Raw genomic sequence first — 18,045 nt, forward strand, 5'->3', positions numbered from 1 at the left:
CTGAAAACATGCCCATCAGTTGGTATTTTGGGTTTTTATCCCTTTATGGAGGACTATAGCCTATGGGGATGGATAAGCTAATAAGTACCATTTGTCCTCAATTCGTAGAGGACATTACAGTCACCCCTTCCTGAAATTGCTTGCGCTCAAGCAATTGCAAGTTCGGGTGTTGCAAAGTCTGGTCTCCTTCCCATGTCGCATCCTCCTTTGGTAAATTCTTCCATCTAATGAGGTATTCTAGAATTACTCTTCCTCTTAACTTCTTTTCCTGTACGACCATGATTGTTTCCGGAATCAATTCTAGTTGTCCCTCTTCATCTAATGGTGGCAATTCGACATAGGTGTTGACTTGTTGACCCACAACCTTCTTGAGGCACAACACATGGAATACATTGTGGATTCTGCTATCACACGATAGATCCAACTCATATGCCACTTCGCCAACTCTACAAAGAATTTTGTAAGGCCCATAAAAGCTCAACTTTAGTTTTTTTGCCCCACTCTTTTTGAGTGTAGACTGTTTATAAGGCTGTAATCGTAAGAAAACAAGATCTCCTACCTCAAAACTGCGTTTGGTCTGGTGTTGGTCTGCGACGCGTACATTTTCTGCCAATTATGAGCAAATTGTATATTTTCCTTGAGTACCATGAGAATGTCCCTACTCTCTTGTATCCAGTCTTTGGCAAGGGGTGCCTTGCTGTCTCCAAAAAATTGTCGATGAAGGATGGTGCATTATATCCATACATAGCTTTGAAGGGTGTCATCCCAATGGATAAGTGGTAGTTGGTGTTGTAGCAATCTTGTCCAAGGTACAACCACCTAATACATGCCTTCTGCTGCCCTGTCACATAGTTGCTTAGATACTCCTCAATCCACTTATTCACAATTTCTGTCTGACCGCCAGTTTGAGGGTGATAGCTAGTGCTAGGGGTCAATTCAGTTCCCACTAGTTTGAAAAGCTCCTTCCAAAATGCACCCATAAATCTACTATCACGATCACTGACTATATTCTTTGGCAGTCCATGCAGTCTAAAGATCTCTTTGGAAAACAATTTTGCCACTTGTTTGGCCATGTAATCCACTAAGATGGCAAAGAAGTGTGCGAATTTAGTCATCTCGTCTACCACTTTGTAGATGTAGTCCTTCCTTTGCGCTTTGGGTAACTCGATGATGAAATCCATTGAGATGTTCTCCCATTTCTGTTTTGGAATTGGTAGAGGTTGGAGAAGACCTGCAGGATGTGTATGCGCAACCTTTTTTGTTGGCATGTCATGCATCCCTTGACTTATTTCATCACAACTTCCTTGAGCCCTTTCCACGAGAATCGTTCTTGAATCTATCGATATGTCTTGAAGAATCCTTGATGCCCAGCTAAAGGATTATTATGTGTAACCTTCAAAATCTTCTCCCTAAGTGTAGATTCAAGAACTAGGAAAATTCTGTGTTCATAATAAATGACTTCGTCAACTATATTGTACCTGTCATCCTGGATGATTTTGTTGATTAGTGCACAAGCAACTGGTTCTTGGCATATTTTGCTAAAAGGTGTGCCTTCCAATCTCCAACGAGTTCCATGAGAGCACATGCTGTTGGTTTCTTGGAGAGTACATCAACAACAATATTGTTCTTTCCCTTTACATACTCAATATCAAAATCAGAAGCTTGGATCTTGCTTACCCATTGTTGTTGTTGCTCGTTCAGGTCCTTTTGCCCAGGAAATAATGTAGGCTATTGTGGTCTGTCCTGATTGTGAACCTGTTTCGTTCCAAATATTGCCTAAACTTTAACAACGCATGCATGATAACCAACATCTCCTTGTCATATATGGAGTAAAGCTTCTCTGTGTCCCAAAGCTTCTGACTTTCAGATGCTTAAGGGTGGCCCTTTGGCATTAAGACAATCCCTATTCCTTCCCTTGACACGTCGTTCTCTAATATGAATGGCTGACCAAAGTCGGGAATGATCAAGTCTAGACATGAGGTCATTATTTCTTTGAACTTGTTAAACATCTTGTTAGATTCCTTTGTCCACCTGAATGCTCCCTTTTTGGTTAAGTCTATCAAAGGTGCACTTAATTGAGAGAAACTCTTAACGAACTGCGAGTTGTAGCTGCAGATCCTAAGGAACCCTCACAATTCTATTAGGGTTTGGGTGTGGGCTAGTCCAATATTGCCTAAATCTTTTCTTGATGAACTTGTACTCCCTTTGCGCTGATTATTTGTCCCAAATAAAGAATCTCCGTCAACCCAAACTCGCATTTTGATGCTTTGGCATAGAGAGACTACTCCTGCATAATGCTCAAAATTGTATCCAAATGCCTCAAATGATTGTCCCATGTTTTGCTGTAAATGAGAAGGTTGTTAAAGAACACCAATAAAAACTTCCTTAGCTGCTTGCTAAAGATACTGTTCATATAGGATTAGGAAGTGGCAGGGGCGTTTGTTAGTCCAAACGACATGACCAAAAATTCTCAATGTCCATAATGGCATTGGAACGCTGTTTTCAGCATGTCCTCTCGAACTCGGGTTTGATGGGACCTAGATTGTAAATCAATCTTTGAAAAGTAAAGCGCTCCATGAAGTTCGTTTAGTAGTTCATCGATCCTAGGGATAGGGTAATTGTTTTTGATAGTTTTCTTGTTGAGAGCTGGGTAGTTAATGCACATTCTCCACGTGCCATCCTTCTTCTTTACCAAGACCACAAATGAGGCAAATGGACTTGAGCTAGGTATGATGTGGCCCATTTCTAACAACCCCTAGATGGTATTTTCTGTCTTGTCTTTGAATTTCTTTGGGTGTCGATAGGATGTGGTGATCATAGGCTTAGCTCCCTCTTCTGGCTCTATAGTGTGCTTAAATCCTCTCTTAGGAGGCAATCCTGGAGGAATGTCACCAAACATTGGAGCATATTTGTCCAACACTTGTTGAATATCTATCCTGTATTGTGGTTTGTCATTGCTAGGGGCCTTTTGGGTCATAGCCCTGCATGCTGCTGATATGCTATATCTCCGTGCCTGAATAGGGCTTCCATCCTCCCAGTTGAAACGACTTGTGGGCCGCAAGGAAAATTTTCTTGAAGTTTAAAAACATTGGCGAATCTCACTAATCCCTAATATGCAAACTATAAAATGTTTATTCATATATTTGTAAAATTTTTCAAATTTATAATGATTTAATATATAGTCTCTATATAATGTTGGCGATTTTTAAGGTAAAATAATTTTATATTCTAAAATTTGGGCAAATCATCTTTTATAAAAATTGGAAATTGGCGAATCTTTTTTGTGGAAAAATCATGGAAAATTAGCCCACTGGGCGAATATTAGCCCCTAAAATTTTCCATGCTCGGCCGCCATTTTCCATGCCTCTCAATACGACCTTACTGCCTTTTGGTTCTCTAAATTCCATTTCCAATGCTTGGTAGTCCATCTTTTGCTTACCCAACAAATACAACCATTGAACCCTTAATAGTATAATACCATGTTGAGGTCTGCAAGATCTATTACATAGAAATCACTAGTAAAGTATAGTTACCGATGGTTACACTCAAACTTGGGATCATTTATGTGCAATCCAAGTTGGACCCATCCGCAACTATCATATCCAAGCCCTCAAACTCTTCGGGGGGAAGTCCCCTTTTTGCTACTAGTGGTGCATCAATCAAGTTGTGTGTGGCTCCTCGATCAATTAGTGCTGTGGTGTGTTGTCCCTTGATGACTCCCCTGACCTTGAAGGTGTAATACTTGGGCGTGTTTGAAAGGGTTGCAATCTTAAATTGTGGTCGTGTCTTCCTTTCTTTGTTGGGCCTTTCCTCTTGTGACGGTTCTTCCTTGGGGCTGTTAGGTTTTTCATCTTCCTTTGCTTCTTTTTGCGACAATTCTTCTTCAACATTCATAGTGGGTTCCTTTCCTTCTTCTTCATCATCAAAGACTACTTCAATGTAGTGAATTTTTACCTTACCTAAACAACAGTGACTTGGTTCCCATGGCTCCTTGCAATTTAAACATAGCTTCTGCCGCCTGAGTTCGCTTCGTGTTTATTCATCTAGCTTTTCCTTATCTGCCATCACGTTGAAAGGGCTTCTTCTCCTTATTCTCCTTATCTTTTGGGGGAATGAAAGGCTTGGATGGAGCCTTAGCTTTAGCAGAGGCATTTCCCATGTCTCGAGTCTTCTTGATAGCTTCTTGGAGTGGCAGGATTGGATGCCTTGACCCACCCTTGTAGGGGTTCAACTAATGCTTCAGTGAAAAGCATGACTAATCACTCTTCAAATATATTTGTCACCATGATTGCGATGCATTCAAATTCCGCAATAAACTCTTCATGTGACCTTGTTTGCTTGAGTTGTGCCAATTCTCTGAAGTGGATATCTGGTTTCTTTTGATTGAATCTTCTATCAGCCTTTGTGTAAAATCTTCATTATAAGTGATGTTAGAATGTCCCAGAGTATAGACCATGATACCAACACTCATGCACTTCCCCTTCTAAATGTAATGTCGCAAATTGGATTGCGTCTGCTTCAGCCATAGGATTGAGCCTGAAATAGGTGTCCAATTTTTGCACCCAAGGCCTTGCCGTACATTTCAATGATCCATCAAATGAGGGTAGAGGAAATTTACTCATAGAAGAAGTTTACTCACCTTATGTGCCAAGTCCCCATTAAGCTGCCCCTGAGTTCTATTCCTGTACCTGAAGTTGCTGTTTTCATTGAAGGTCATAGGTGCTTGTGTGTCCTCATCCAATCTTTCATTGAAGGTCATAGGTGCTTGTGTGTCCTCATTTGGATCAACTGCTTTTTGGGCTGTCATCCCTTAATTGTTTTTGAGGGAAAGTAATGGCCAACTGCTCCTTTTGTTGTTTGCGTGGTTATTAGGCAAACCAGGATTATGATTATCACTACATTGGTGGTTTTGTTGTTGGCAACATCATTTTGTTGTATTGTAAGGTGAGCAATTAGTTGAGCAAGTTGTTGCTGTCCTTGAGCCAAAACTTGTGCAATCTCCCGCTGCCCTTGAATCATTTGTTGTCCTTGTTGTTGCAATTGTTGGTTCATTTGATGTTGTCCATGGAGTAATTATTCAATAGAATACGAGGGTCATGTTCTCCTTGCCCTGCACTATGCCCCATGTCTAAACGATGAGTACACCTCTTTCTTCTTAGAACTACGTTGCTTGTATCTGCAGGAAGCATACAAGGCTCATATACTCACAACTGGCAGGATGCTAGTGCTCTGATACCACTGTAATGTTGCAAAGATTTTTTTTTGCCCCATCTCGCCCTAGGGTTCCAATACAAATTCAATATATGGTACGCAAACAAATAATACAAGGAACAACAATCAGTACTGGAATTAATGTTCTCAATATATTTCTACAGTTCCTCATGTGATGATCCCCATTGCATTAACCAAACCAAATTGCTATACAATTTTTCTCTCCATGTAATTTTAACAAATTGTTATTGGGTAGATCGAATCCAACCCACCATCACAAACAAGGTATATCCAATCCACAATTGAAAATATAATTATGTGCAGTCTATATTATAACCCATTACTCCATTATGCTAATCCTATGACATAATAATGTCTAAAAAAAATAAATTTGTCCCTGACCCGTGGGCCCTATGCCTCCTTAATGCGCTAGAACTTTCTAACGAGCTAAGAGTCAAACCCTTGGGTCGCCAAGGATGCAGCTGATTTGATTCAATGCCTATTTCTTTGAATGTTGATAGCTGTGGATTCCACAGATCTTCGGATGGAATTACAGACTTGATACGTCATGATTGACTGTTGTAATGATTTACAGACCCACGCTTTAACAAATCTGAATGTTTCCTTTGCTAGCTCTTGGAGCTATTTCTTGTGCCTACAACTAGAACACAAGGCTTCACTCCTCTAGTCAAATCAGTTTTGTGGTATCTATCCCGGAAATTCCTCTGTCTTCAGAGAAAATTCATCCTTGTGCCACACAAAATGGTTAGAGGAGTTGATTGATGCTTCTTTAGAAACCACATTTAGGTCACATTGTCTTAACATAATTTCCTATGATCAAAATTGAGACAAGAATAGGGTCTCGCTGTCTCTTCAGGGGTTTCACTATGCCAAACAAAATTCGCTAACTCCTCCAGACGACTCTGTGCCCAAACCCGAGTGACAAGTAACCAAGAACCAAACCCCAAGGAACTTCATTGCCCAAACTGAGGTTGTCCCCACTTGATTTGTTGTTTCAAATAGAGATAGATTATGACAAAATTTGCTGTCCTCTTTAGTGTTTTACCCTGTGCCAGAACAATGAAGGAAAATAGAAATGTGTTAACTAGGGTGGAATCTTTCACCACCTAAATTGACAAGATGAAATAGGGGTCTTAAAACCGTCAGAGCTAATGCTCAAAATAGAATGAGATGATCCGCAATGATGCTCCAAATGAATTCAATCCTTCTCTATTTATAGATTTTCTAAAGGGGTTTCTTCTTTTCAATTGATTGAATGAACCTTACTCAAAACCCCAGTATTGGGTTTTTTCGCCCAGCTGACCCAAAACTTGCCCAACTATGGGTATTTTGGGTTTTTATCCCCTTTATGGAGGACTATAGCTTACAGGTAAGGATAGGTTAAGAAGTCCCATTTGTTCTCAATTCGTAGAGGGTCTTTTGATGCAAGTGGGCCCTTGTTCAGTCCTTGTCATGAACAATCTTTATATGATACAGTTTTTTAAAACTTCTTTTTAAGTTTTTCTTTTTTCTCTCTTTGACAATATTTTTTTCCCCTTCTTTTTGAAAACTGTTGTAGCTTATAAAAATTAGATAGCTACTTTATTTCTATAGTAAGGACACGACTATTGTCAATTGATTTTTTTTTGTTCCAACTAAATTTGGATAAAACCTCTCAAAGCAATACAATTTTTGATCTTTTAACTTATTTTACCTTCTTATCTCATTTGAAACACAAGTTCTCTTTGGAAAGCAAAGTTTTGTTGTTACATTGTGTGTTATGTTCTTCTTGAAAAACAATTGTTGTCGATAGAGAAATAACTCATTCATTGCATTTTGAGTAAGACATGCAAGTTCTTTGATTGTTTGGTGTATGTTAGCAATGGCCTTAGTTTTTTCCTGCTGTATGCAATTTTGTATGCTACTCTAGATGCTTGTCTTTGCAAATGAAAGAGATGATTTATTAATGATGAGGGAGATTTTTCAAACTTAATTATTGTTACTTCAAATTTATAAAGGACAGTAATAGTAACTTGGTGATAATATCTATGTTGAATGTTTGTATGGGGTGCTCAAAATTTGAAAACATTTGTGGATGCTACTTCTTATCCTTTCTCAATTGTTCTATGATAATGTTGTATGTAATTTTTCCCTCCAATCCTTTATACATGGTTGCAGTGGAAATGATTTTTTTTTTCCACATAACCAAGGAGCCCACCCTTAAAGCCCATATGCAATGGTAAGATTACAACAATATACTACATATTAGCTCAACATGTTATTTGTGGGAACTGAATGTGGGTGGGGCAGATAACAATCCCTCCTCCCAACCACCCAAGATAAACCCAATTAATGGTGGAAAATGATGAGCTTAAGAGATTAGTAATAGGCGACTATCCAGAAGAGTCCATGCTTTTTAGAGTAAATGGTTGTGCTTTATGAGAATAATCGTGAGTGTTATTCTATCGTATTCATTCTAAAAATGGCTGCAAAGCATGCAGATAAACGTGGGTGTCAATTCAGAAAGTCTTTCCTATTTGTTCTGACTTGAAGACCTATCCATGTCAACTAAAGGAGAGGCGGTTAAATATTTACAAAGAAAGCATGAAAAAAAACTAAAGAACGATGCTTTGTGAATGGAAATACAATGTTGCTGTTGGCCCATTAACATTGCTATCTGTGTTAAAGTTGAAGGGTAAAGACATTGAGTGCCAGTGCAATCAAGAAACTTAAAAAATGAGTAATCTAATAAAGGAAAGGAAAATTCCAACTAGTAGCAGCTTGAAACAACAAAAAAGGTTGGGGCCATTGGAGCATTGTCTATTGTCAATCTTTTCCATACGACCTCACCATGAAACGAAATGCTAGGAAGTACTTGGGTTCCAAACAAAAATTTGGAATAATCAGGGGGTTAATCTATACCCTAAAAATATTGCTCAGATTTATAGATTCTACCTAGTACAAAAAGACACACAATATGTAAATGATTAGAGAACATAGCAAAATGTATCGTAAAAATAGATAGTTCGAAAATTTTAGCAGTGTAGATAACACTATCCACTTGGATAAAAATCTCTATACCTCTTCTGACATGCAATATGGAGATGATTAGAGAATATAGCAAAATATATTTTAAAAATGTAATGTGCTTTATTCACTTTATTGTTCTTTTAGCTGCATCAACATTTGGGGCCAAGTTTCTAGGCTTTGACTTAGGGATGTGGATATAGGGTGCCAAACCCAATGACCAATGATAATTATCCCGAAGAACAAAGATGAAAAATAGGGAAGGATGGAAATTTTTAAGTATGGGTTACCAATGAAATGCTTGCTCAATCAATGCCCCCTATTAGTGCCCTTCCTAAACCATAAGGCCTTAGAGGAGGTCCCATTGGACTAGGATCAAAGGCTAACCTCGCAAGAGAAGTATGGGAAAAGGATACAATCAAGAGTAGTTAACCATCTAGTTTTCCCTGCAATTCATGCAAATATTCCCTTAACATTAAATGAAAGCACATGATTGCTAAAATGTTTAAAGTACTTGTTGATAGATGACCTACCTTCCTTCAAGAAGAATGCTAGATGGGAGAGAGCACTGACTAGAGCAATATGTGGAGAGCGTTGGCATAAAGCTATTAGAAGACCATTATAGGGCTGCTGGTTGGATCACTGTTAAATGAGTAGAAAAGTTCTCTCATGGGTTAGCTACCCTCTTTTGGCGGGTAACAGGGACCTCCTAAGACAGACCCCACTAGATGTATCACTTGGTTTTCCCTTCTATCCTATGTGCTAACAAGTGACAACTAGAGACCAGGGACACATCCAAAACCATATTAGTTAGAGCATACACCTTTTTCGATTTTTGATTGGCAAGGCTACGTCCATGGAGCTTTTGAAGAGTTCCCATTCTCAACATAGTTCAATTACATGCTACGTTACCGGATCCGCGGGGGGCAAGTGGCGAAACCTCGGATCCCCGAATCCGAAACGGGTACGGATACAGATACTGTGGGATCCGTACGATCAATTAACCAAATGTTCATGTCGAGCAAAAGAGCAAGCGCGGGCGTCGTGGGTCGAGCAGAGTTGCAGTCGTTGCACTGTTGCAGTCGTGGGCACCGTGAGTCGAAGTCGTTGCAGTCGTGGGCGCCGTGAGTGGAGTAGATTTGCATGTGGGCTGTAGGTTTCGGTTTTATTTTGTGTTTATTTTAATTTTTTTTAATTTTTATAAGTTATAACATATAATGATATACCATATACGTTATATGATTATCATATATGATATGGTTAAAACTTAAAAATTAAAATATTTTTTTTATAAATAAAAATTAAATATGGTTATTGGTTAAATATTAATTTTTTTTTTTATAAATAAAAAATAAATATGGTAGGCCCGTGGGCCGTAAACCATATTAATATAATGTGTAAGGTATAAATGAAAATTAAAAAACGGAACAAAATATTTTATGTTTATGTTTATAATTTTATTTTAATAATTATAATTTAAATTTTATATCAATTATTTAATATGTGTATTGTTTTTTTTTATTAATATTTATATGTTTATAAGTTTTTAAAATTTTAAATTATGTATATATATAATATTAATAATTTAATTAGTTATTTATTTAAATTTAAATTTTAAAATTATTTATTATAAAATAATAATTTAGAATTTTATATTTTTTTAATTTTATTTCATGATATGTAGACACACCTACTCTATATTATCATATTAATAAAGTGATCATTGATGAAACATTCATTTTGTTTTTACTACTATCATCTTTGTATGAGGCAAGATGCATCATTTTAGTGTTCAGATTCATAAATTGTCTAATTATTTTAGTTCTAATGTTGTGATTCATGAATGGTTTTGATTTTAAACATCAAATGTATTTTTTAAAATTTTAAAAAATATTATTATATATTTTTGTACTCGCCGTATCCTCGCCGTATCCGGATCCTGGCTTTTCAAAAATCCAACGGATCCGTATCCGTATCCGTATCCGGATCCGGATCCGTATCCGTATCCGTATCCTGGTAACTTAGATTACATGCTCATCCCTTTTGAGAGATTGATGTTTTGGCTTCATGTTCTTTTTGGTGGCTGTGAGTGCTAGGAGAGTCTTAGGTGATCATTATTGACTCCCTCCCAAGGTTACCTAATTGGGTCCTCCCAGTTCTGGACTCTTCCCTGTGGATAGCCTGAGGCAGTGTATTTGCTCCTTCTTCATGGCTGATGGTATGATAAGCACAACTTCATCTTCCTCCTATTTTATGATGTGGTTACTCAAGCTTCCTCTTCCACCTCTTGTTTTGCGCCTTCTTATGATGATGCGTATCCTTTGAGATATTGTATCTATGCTTATGCCTTTGGTTATTTTATTTAATGTTTTAATGTATTTTATTTTATACTTCATCTTTTGGCTTCTAGGAGTTTCTTTGGTATACCCATAGTTTGTCACAATTGGATTTTACTTTTGAGCCTCATTGACCTACTTTTGTTTTGATCATTTGTGGACATTTATTAAATTATCTCTTAAACAGGAGTTGGAAAAAGTTTTCTATTTTTGTTTTTCATTCATCGTACAAAGAATGAGAAGAAGGATTAAAAAAATTAAATTTTCTGTAGCAAATCATTCTTTTCCCTTTTAGAATGCTTATCCTCTCAGGTTTCAATTATATTCATGATTTCTTCTCCAAATTTTTATTAATGATTTTGTCGAGTCTTTTTTCTCTTCACTGTTGTCCAACATTTGTCATAATGTCAGATTCTATGTTAGTTTGTCAGATGACTGAGGAATACCTTTACATAAATCAAGGTTGTGTCCTTTTATGATCAAGCTTAAGGCAATCTTAAACTATGTCTTGGTCATCGCTGTTTGAAATATGCATTTGGAATATCCATTCAAGAAATCTTGAACATTTTAATTCCAGAACCTGTTATGTCATCAATTCATTTCAACTGCAAATTTGGATTGTCCCTGAAACTATCCAATTATTTTTTTGCAACAGATATTCCTATTAGAGCCTTGTCTTGTTATTTTCTTTAAATTTTAATTGTTTTACTTCATTCCCTTCAATAGTCAGACAAGCTCCAAGTCTCAAAAAGAATACCTGGAAATCTTTTTTGAAGTCCACCCTTTCCACCTCGAGGTCATTTTATGCTTGGTTTCATTTCTCCATAGAGTTCGATCTCTTGGAGACTCTGCCACTAGGAGAGAGAGGTATCCCTGTCTTACACATTGCTCCTCGGAGGCTTTCACGTCAGATCCTTCTTCAAGCCGGACATGAGGTTGGTTAGCAGAGGCATCTTGGCGTCTTTAGTCGATCACTTCCTTTCTAGAGCGCCTTCCTCTATTCAGATTCTCCTTTACTATGTCATGCCATCTGTTACCGACTAGACATGCAATAAACTAGGCTATCAGAGAGGATATCTATAGATTATGCATTTAAGTCACTTGGACCTCTGCATCGATGGGCTTGAGCTCGAAGATGTCCTTCTACTTATAGCACTTCCTGTAGCTACATGGTGGCATGATTGTCAGCCCCCCATATCTGCGTAAACGTTCTATGTACTCACTTTGGAGCCCTTTGGGACAACTCTCGGTCAGCTCCCATCAACTTCGGATAGAGATAGATCACCATATACCATGATCTCATAGGATCTACCAGGTGTGCCACCTTTAGGAGTCAGAGACGAAGATGCGCTCATCTTTCAGTGTCCCCTATACTATGAGATCCGTGGAAATTATCACTATCCATATAGGGATTCGAGAGGCTCCCTCTCTACTTTCTTTTGATACCATGACCAAAGATGCTTAGCCCTCTTCATTAGGGAGATTTTCAGCCACAAATCTTAGCTCTTGCATGCTATATCTTGCTTTGGGAAGACTAGCTCGATTACCTCATACTTATTGATTTCTCATAATGGAGCAATAAATGACAGACGGATTCCCAGAATGCACCATCCAATAGGATGGTGAGGCCTCAGGTTTGTCCTTAACCTCTCCCTTTGGGGGTACACCTGATCTCATCGACATCAATTTGGAGGTGATGGTCCGTACATTAGGCCACACATTCCTAGAGCATCAGAGAGATCAACTCTAGACGACTCTAGAATAGAGCACGACGCACCTGTCGGACTACCTTCGAAGTCCAAAGGATCAACCATAGATCCATTCAGAGTTTCCTTCTTTTGACCTTGGATGCTAGGAGTATTGATTGCTCATACATCTACCCCTCGGTGTCATACAATTGATCTCTTTGAGGGTTCCAAGGGATTTCGACAATGAGGGTGATGGTCCGTACATTAGGCCACACATTCCCAGAGCATCAGAGAGATCAACTCTAGAGTCTAGACGACTCTAGAATAGAGCACCGCGCACTTGTCGGACTACCTTCCAAGTCCAAAGGAGCAACCATAGATCCATTTAGAGTTTCCTTCTTCTGACCTTGGATGCTAGGAGTATTGCTTGCTCATACATCTCCCCCCCGGGGTCATACAATTGATCTCTTCGAGGGTTCCAAGGGATTTCGACAGTGAGCCAATGTTCACTATCTCCACCATGCCCTCAAGCGCCAAACTTAGGAGACTCACTTAGCGTTTTGTATCACCATCCTTGTGTCACTGTTTTATAGATATGTTTTGATGATATTTTTATGGAGGTTTCTTTCTTTTTATTATTTTCAGTATTTTCTAGAAGATGCACTTGCACTCCCACATTGTATTCACACTAGTTGTACTCTTTAGTCTCACTGACCTACTTTTGTGGTCACTTGTGGGACATTAGTAAAATTATCTTATCTTATCTTATCTTATACAAGGTTGAAGCATCAAAATATATACCATACCTAACACCATTGAGACACTTAAAAAATTAAGTTTTTTATTGAATTAATGCTTCATATGAATCCCACCAGACATGGCTAAACTGATAATCTAGGGTTCTATGCTTGCTAGGGTTTGAACCTAGGTTGTTAACATGGCGATGATCAGTCTCAACTGCTAGAAGACGGTCCGATGGACATCATTAAGACACTTTTGACTACTTACCACCCGCTCATGTCTATTTCAATGCCCCTACTCTCCATTTGGCATTTCTGCGAGAAGCAAATCAGTCAATGAAGGAGAACTACAATATGTTCATTCAGATACCTTGTATTTCCCTAGCCAAGCCTTTTAAGATGGCCCTCTACATATAGTATCATGTAATATGTATACATTTTTTTGGGTATCATTCAACATCCATGTTATCCATGCTTTTTCATAACCCAAAGATCAAGAATTTTTTTATACGGATGGATAGTATGCTTAATGTTGGAGACAATTTCTGGAAAAACTGTGTGGAGAAACTGCAATGTCTGATGTTTCGGGTGAACACTTCACCCATCTTCAGGGACTGTAAGCTTGAAAATTCATCGTGAAGAGAGAGCGAGATCCCTGAAGATGGGTGAAGTGTTCACACGAAATATTGGACATTCCAGTTTCTCCACATTTTTTCTGGAAATTTTCTCCAACATGATCTTGCTCTCTCTTGACCATAAATTTTCTATTGTCTGAGAAGTTTGGTGGAGTGTTTACCTGAAACGTTGGACATTTCAGTTTCTTCACACAGTTTTTCTAGAAATTTTGTCTCCAACATGAATTCGAACTGTGAAAATTCTGCATTCTAAGATAGTATTTCTAATGTTCTGACCAGCTTCTGATGGAAGTGGTTTAATGGATAACCTGTGATCAATGCATATATCTGATGTGCTTATCTATTTGTGGAAACAAATGAACACCGACTAGATACAATTAGTTGACCAGGGAGTGAAAAAGATTGCTATAAGTTTTTAACAAGGAAAACCTCACGTGCTCCCCCCTTCATCCCTGGAATATTTAGATAGAGGGTGGCTCAACTGTCAGCCTCAATAGCGGTTGGTAACCCTGAGGGACTTAATGTGATTTTAACATATGACCTATGGCCTCTCTGTTTGCAACGTGCCTTTGGTGGATGGTTTAAACCAATATAGCTAACCCTTGGGATCTGAAAAGGAATCCTGTTTGCCTGCGTATGTTTTGTCTCTTCAGATTATCTAACGGGTAATATTTTTCTAAATCAATTTATAATATGTTTTGCAGGTTATTCTTGTTTACAAAATGGCATTATCTCCTCATGTGGAAGTAGAAGCTGCCAAATTCCTTCAGAAATTAATTCTGGAATCAAAAGATGAACCTGTCAAATTGGCAACAAAACTCTTTGTGGTGAGTTGGACTTAATTTGCTCAGAAATGTACCTTGCCATTGTGCTATTAAGTTATGCATTTATCTGGTGATTTGTTGTCTGGTAAAATTGCTTGCAGATATGCCAGCATATGAAAAATAGTGGGAAGGAGCATTCCTTACCATACCAAGTCATATCAAGGTAGGCTTTCTCTTTAGTATTCTGTTACCGTTGTAACAGTTAAGTTTCCATTCCCCATAACTATTGCTCTTTCAATTTCGTTTTCCAAATTAACGTATTCCATTTATTAATTTTACTAGATTTAGACTCCAATGAGATCCTGTAAAGACTATGTGGCAGAATGTTTCTAACCATATTGTTTTTTATTTCCTTTATGTTTAAGCTTTATTTCCAATCAGATAAATGATCTATTTATGCTCGTTTTAATATGGATATGATAAGTGAATTTAAGGAAAATGAGGCAGATAATGTAAAATTGCATTTCACCAATAAAGTCTTCCTGATACAACTTGAAATGTACGATACCTCAGTAAAAGTTTGTCTGCCGAATGACCATCTTTTCTGGGATTGTGGTCTTAGAAGTGGGATTATCTATGCCTTTAGGGTCATAAGCTTTCATTCAATTTTGGGAAGTCAATTCCAAATCATTATACTGCTTTTTTGACTAATACTATTTCTACACAAAATATAAGGACACTTTATAGAATTGGACAACACAAACGAAACCTTGAGACAATTTGGCACGAAAAATTATGGGAACAACATTGTTGCTTAGAAAAGAGGGGTCTATCTTATGCATGGAGAAAGTATGGAATATAAAATCAGATTTCAGAAATTGAAAATAAAGGGTAATATGAGCACTGGAACGGTTATGCCATGTGGCTCATTTGATTCCTAAAAGCCACAGGCAAATTCCCGGAAACATGACACTTAAGTTGTAACTATATAGAACCTGGGCATACATTTCCTTGTCATCATTAATCCATCCATAGATCTTCTTGTTGCTTAACACTCATCCTCAGCAGCCTCTTTAATATTTCATTTACAATTTGAACATCTTGGGTAAAATCCCAGTGAAAAACAACATTCTAATATCGTTATCTTAAATAGACATTTAATTGTCCTGGAAACATGACACTTTAGTTGTAACCATATAGAACTTGTGCATACATTTCCTTATCATCATTAATCCATCACTAGATCATCTACTTGCTTAGCATTCATCGTCAGCACCCTCTAATTTATCATTTTATGGAATTGAACATCTTGGGTAGAATCCTAGTGAAAGGAAACATTCTTATATCATTGTCATAAATAGACATTCAATTACCCTTTTTTAAAGAATATATACAATGTTTCCTCATTTATGTTACTTCTCATGACTGTGTCACAACATTTGTGGTGTTCAGGGGTGTTATACACCATCAATGCTTAATCAGGAAGGAAATCAGAAAATCGAATCAGATCCCTTTTACCTCCCAATAGTGCCATGCCCATGCTCAAGGAGGTTGTTGTTGGAATCCCTTCTTGGGATATCGCATTGTACTAACAGTGTAGAAATAAACCAAATATGTTTCAGGATTCTACAGTAAAATAACATCCCTGGAGAAGAACTTCCTTGGATAAGAGAGCATATTAGAAAAATCGTAAAGCAAGGCAGTATTTCTGCAACATATATGGGTTCAAATCCTAACATGAACTCTTACAAAGTCTTCAAAGTATTTACATGCACTGAATTGTAAGTTGTAACGTAACTACTAGCCATGCACTAAAGTTGGAAATTAGCAACAGTAAAGTTTAAACTTTAAAGAATTGTAGAAAATTTACATGTTTTAACCACAATGTGTTTTTTAAGATGAATATGTTTCGATGGAATCCTATGATACTGTAATATACCTAAGGTATGTTACAACTATGGTTATAATTTAGTAATCATTGTGTTAAATAATATTCACGTAATAGTAAGGACAATTATTGTGAAATCATTAATGCATAATAATTATAAGTTGTGCCCTTTCCGCAATGTGAAGTACTCAACATATCACCCACTACGTGTGTGTGTGTGTATTGTACTTAATCAAAATCATCAATGTTATATATATTTGAATATAATATATAATTATTATTTAAAAAGGATATTTGAAGTCACTTTGTATCCGTGATTCCGTCATGAAGTGAACTACCAAATCCACTTCAAATGGTACAAGAGTGGATATTTTGTTGACTTGTGGTCAAAAGTTATTTACTAGTAGAAACACTAGATTAGTGGTCCAGTCTTCACATTCTTTACACTTAGGGCCATCATTGAGGAAGCTCAACATTTCTCTTTGATTGTTGTTTTGAATACTTTCAGAAAGCTTTTGACTCTGTCCCTAGTGAGGCTTTATTCCAGAGACCCTTCTATCGGCCATCATGCATTTATAAGATTCAGTCCTTGGTCATCTATGCACAACAAACAGGCTTTTAAATTCAAAGTACTGTTGGGGCAAAACAAGGTTTCCCTTTGCCCCCTCATTTTTTGTATTCTATATTGACGAGTTGAAGTCATCCCTAGATGAGCACACCCAAGACAATTCTGGTTGCCTTCTACACCATGTCTTGATTTCTATCTTAATGTTTGTGGATGATGTGGTCCTTCTAGCCTCATCCCTAGATAGATTATAGTGACAAATGGATGCCTTGACCCTTTCTATGATATTTATTAGTTGACGATCAACTTGGGTAAAACCAAGGTTGTGATCTTCAATGTGTTGAAGAAGATCTCTAATCACCATTACTTTTTCAACATAGAGGAGATTAGGATCACCAATTCATATGCTTATTTGAGGGTAACTATTCTCAGGACCTCGTTTTAGTGTGCGACATGCACTTCAACCTTTAATCAACAAGGGCTATGGGGCCGTTGGCCCTTCTTGAGAGGCATTATTTTTGGAATCATTTTTAGGACATATCAACAAATATGTAACTCATGGACTCTTTTGTCTAGCCCATAATTCTTCCTGGTTATGAGGTTTGGGGACTTGGTTTGTAGACTTTGATTTGTCGTTAGTAGAGAGAGTACATATCATCCTTCTTCACCGCATCATTTGGTGTAAGAAGACAATTTCTCAACCCATCATTCTTAGAGTTTGGAGCTTGCCTTTTTTAATTTGAGAATTTTTTTGGCCCTTTCAACTTGAGACAATGTTTGGCTGATCTCGCTTTTACACCGTATTTAGAGCTTTGTTGATCTAGTAAAGAGGCATGACCGATATCCACACTTGGCCTATTTTTCATCAGATTACATTGTAGTAGCTAGTCCTTCAGCTCAATCTCGATGTTGATACATTAGAGCCTTGGATCTCCTTGTGTTGGTTGTTATTGTGATGTACCCAATGTTTTAAAAAACAGACTCGGGTTCGGAAACGATCGAGGGTCGACTCCAACACCGATTCCGACTCGGTATCGACTCCACTGGTTTGATTTCAATGACTTAGTCGTTGTAAAAATACATCAAATATTTTTTATGTATTTATGAAAAAACATAATTTTAAAGATATTCATTCATGTTTACAAACACAAAGGATTAAATATACAGAGAAGACAACATATGATCAAAGTA

At 37.5% G+C, this 18,045-nt stretch overlaps 1 protein-coding gene across 4 annotated transcripts in view; it reads left to right on the forward strand.

The window, feature by feature from the left end:
* The window catches only part of LOC149140382 (uncharacterized), a 241,685-nt gene that overhangs the window by 37,326 nt on the left and 186,314 nt on the right, over positions 1 to 18,045 (forward strand). For all 4 annotated transcript variants that reach the window (XM_089449709.1, XM_089449710.1, XM_089449711.1 and 1 more), the window contains exons 2-3: positions 14,342 to 14,464; positions 14,563 to 14,624. In XM_089449709.1, the coding sequence (XP_089305835.1) occupies positions 14,360 to 14,464; positions 14,563 to 14,624 (167 nt within the window). In that variant the 5' untranslated portion in view covers positions 14,342 to 14,359. The remainder of the gene's footprint in view (positions 1 to 14,341; positions 14,465 to 14,562; positions 14,625 to 18,045) is intronic.

The sequence above is a fragment of the Pinus tabuliformis genome, chromosome X (genome assembly GCF_031772625.1).
Source record: "Pinus tabuliformis cultivar Carrire ecotype Pingquan chromosome X, CPIR1, whole genome shotgun sequence".
Classification (NCBI taxonomy): domain Eukaryota; kingdom Viridiplantae; phylum Streptophyta; class Pinopsida; order Pinales; family Pinaceae; genus Pinus; species Pinus tabuliformis.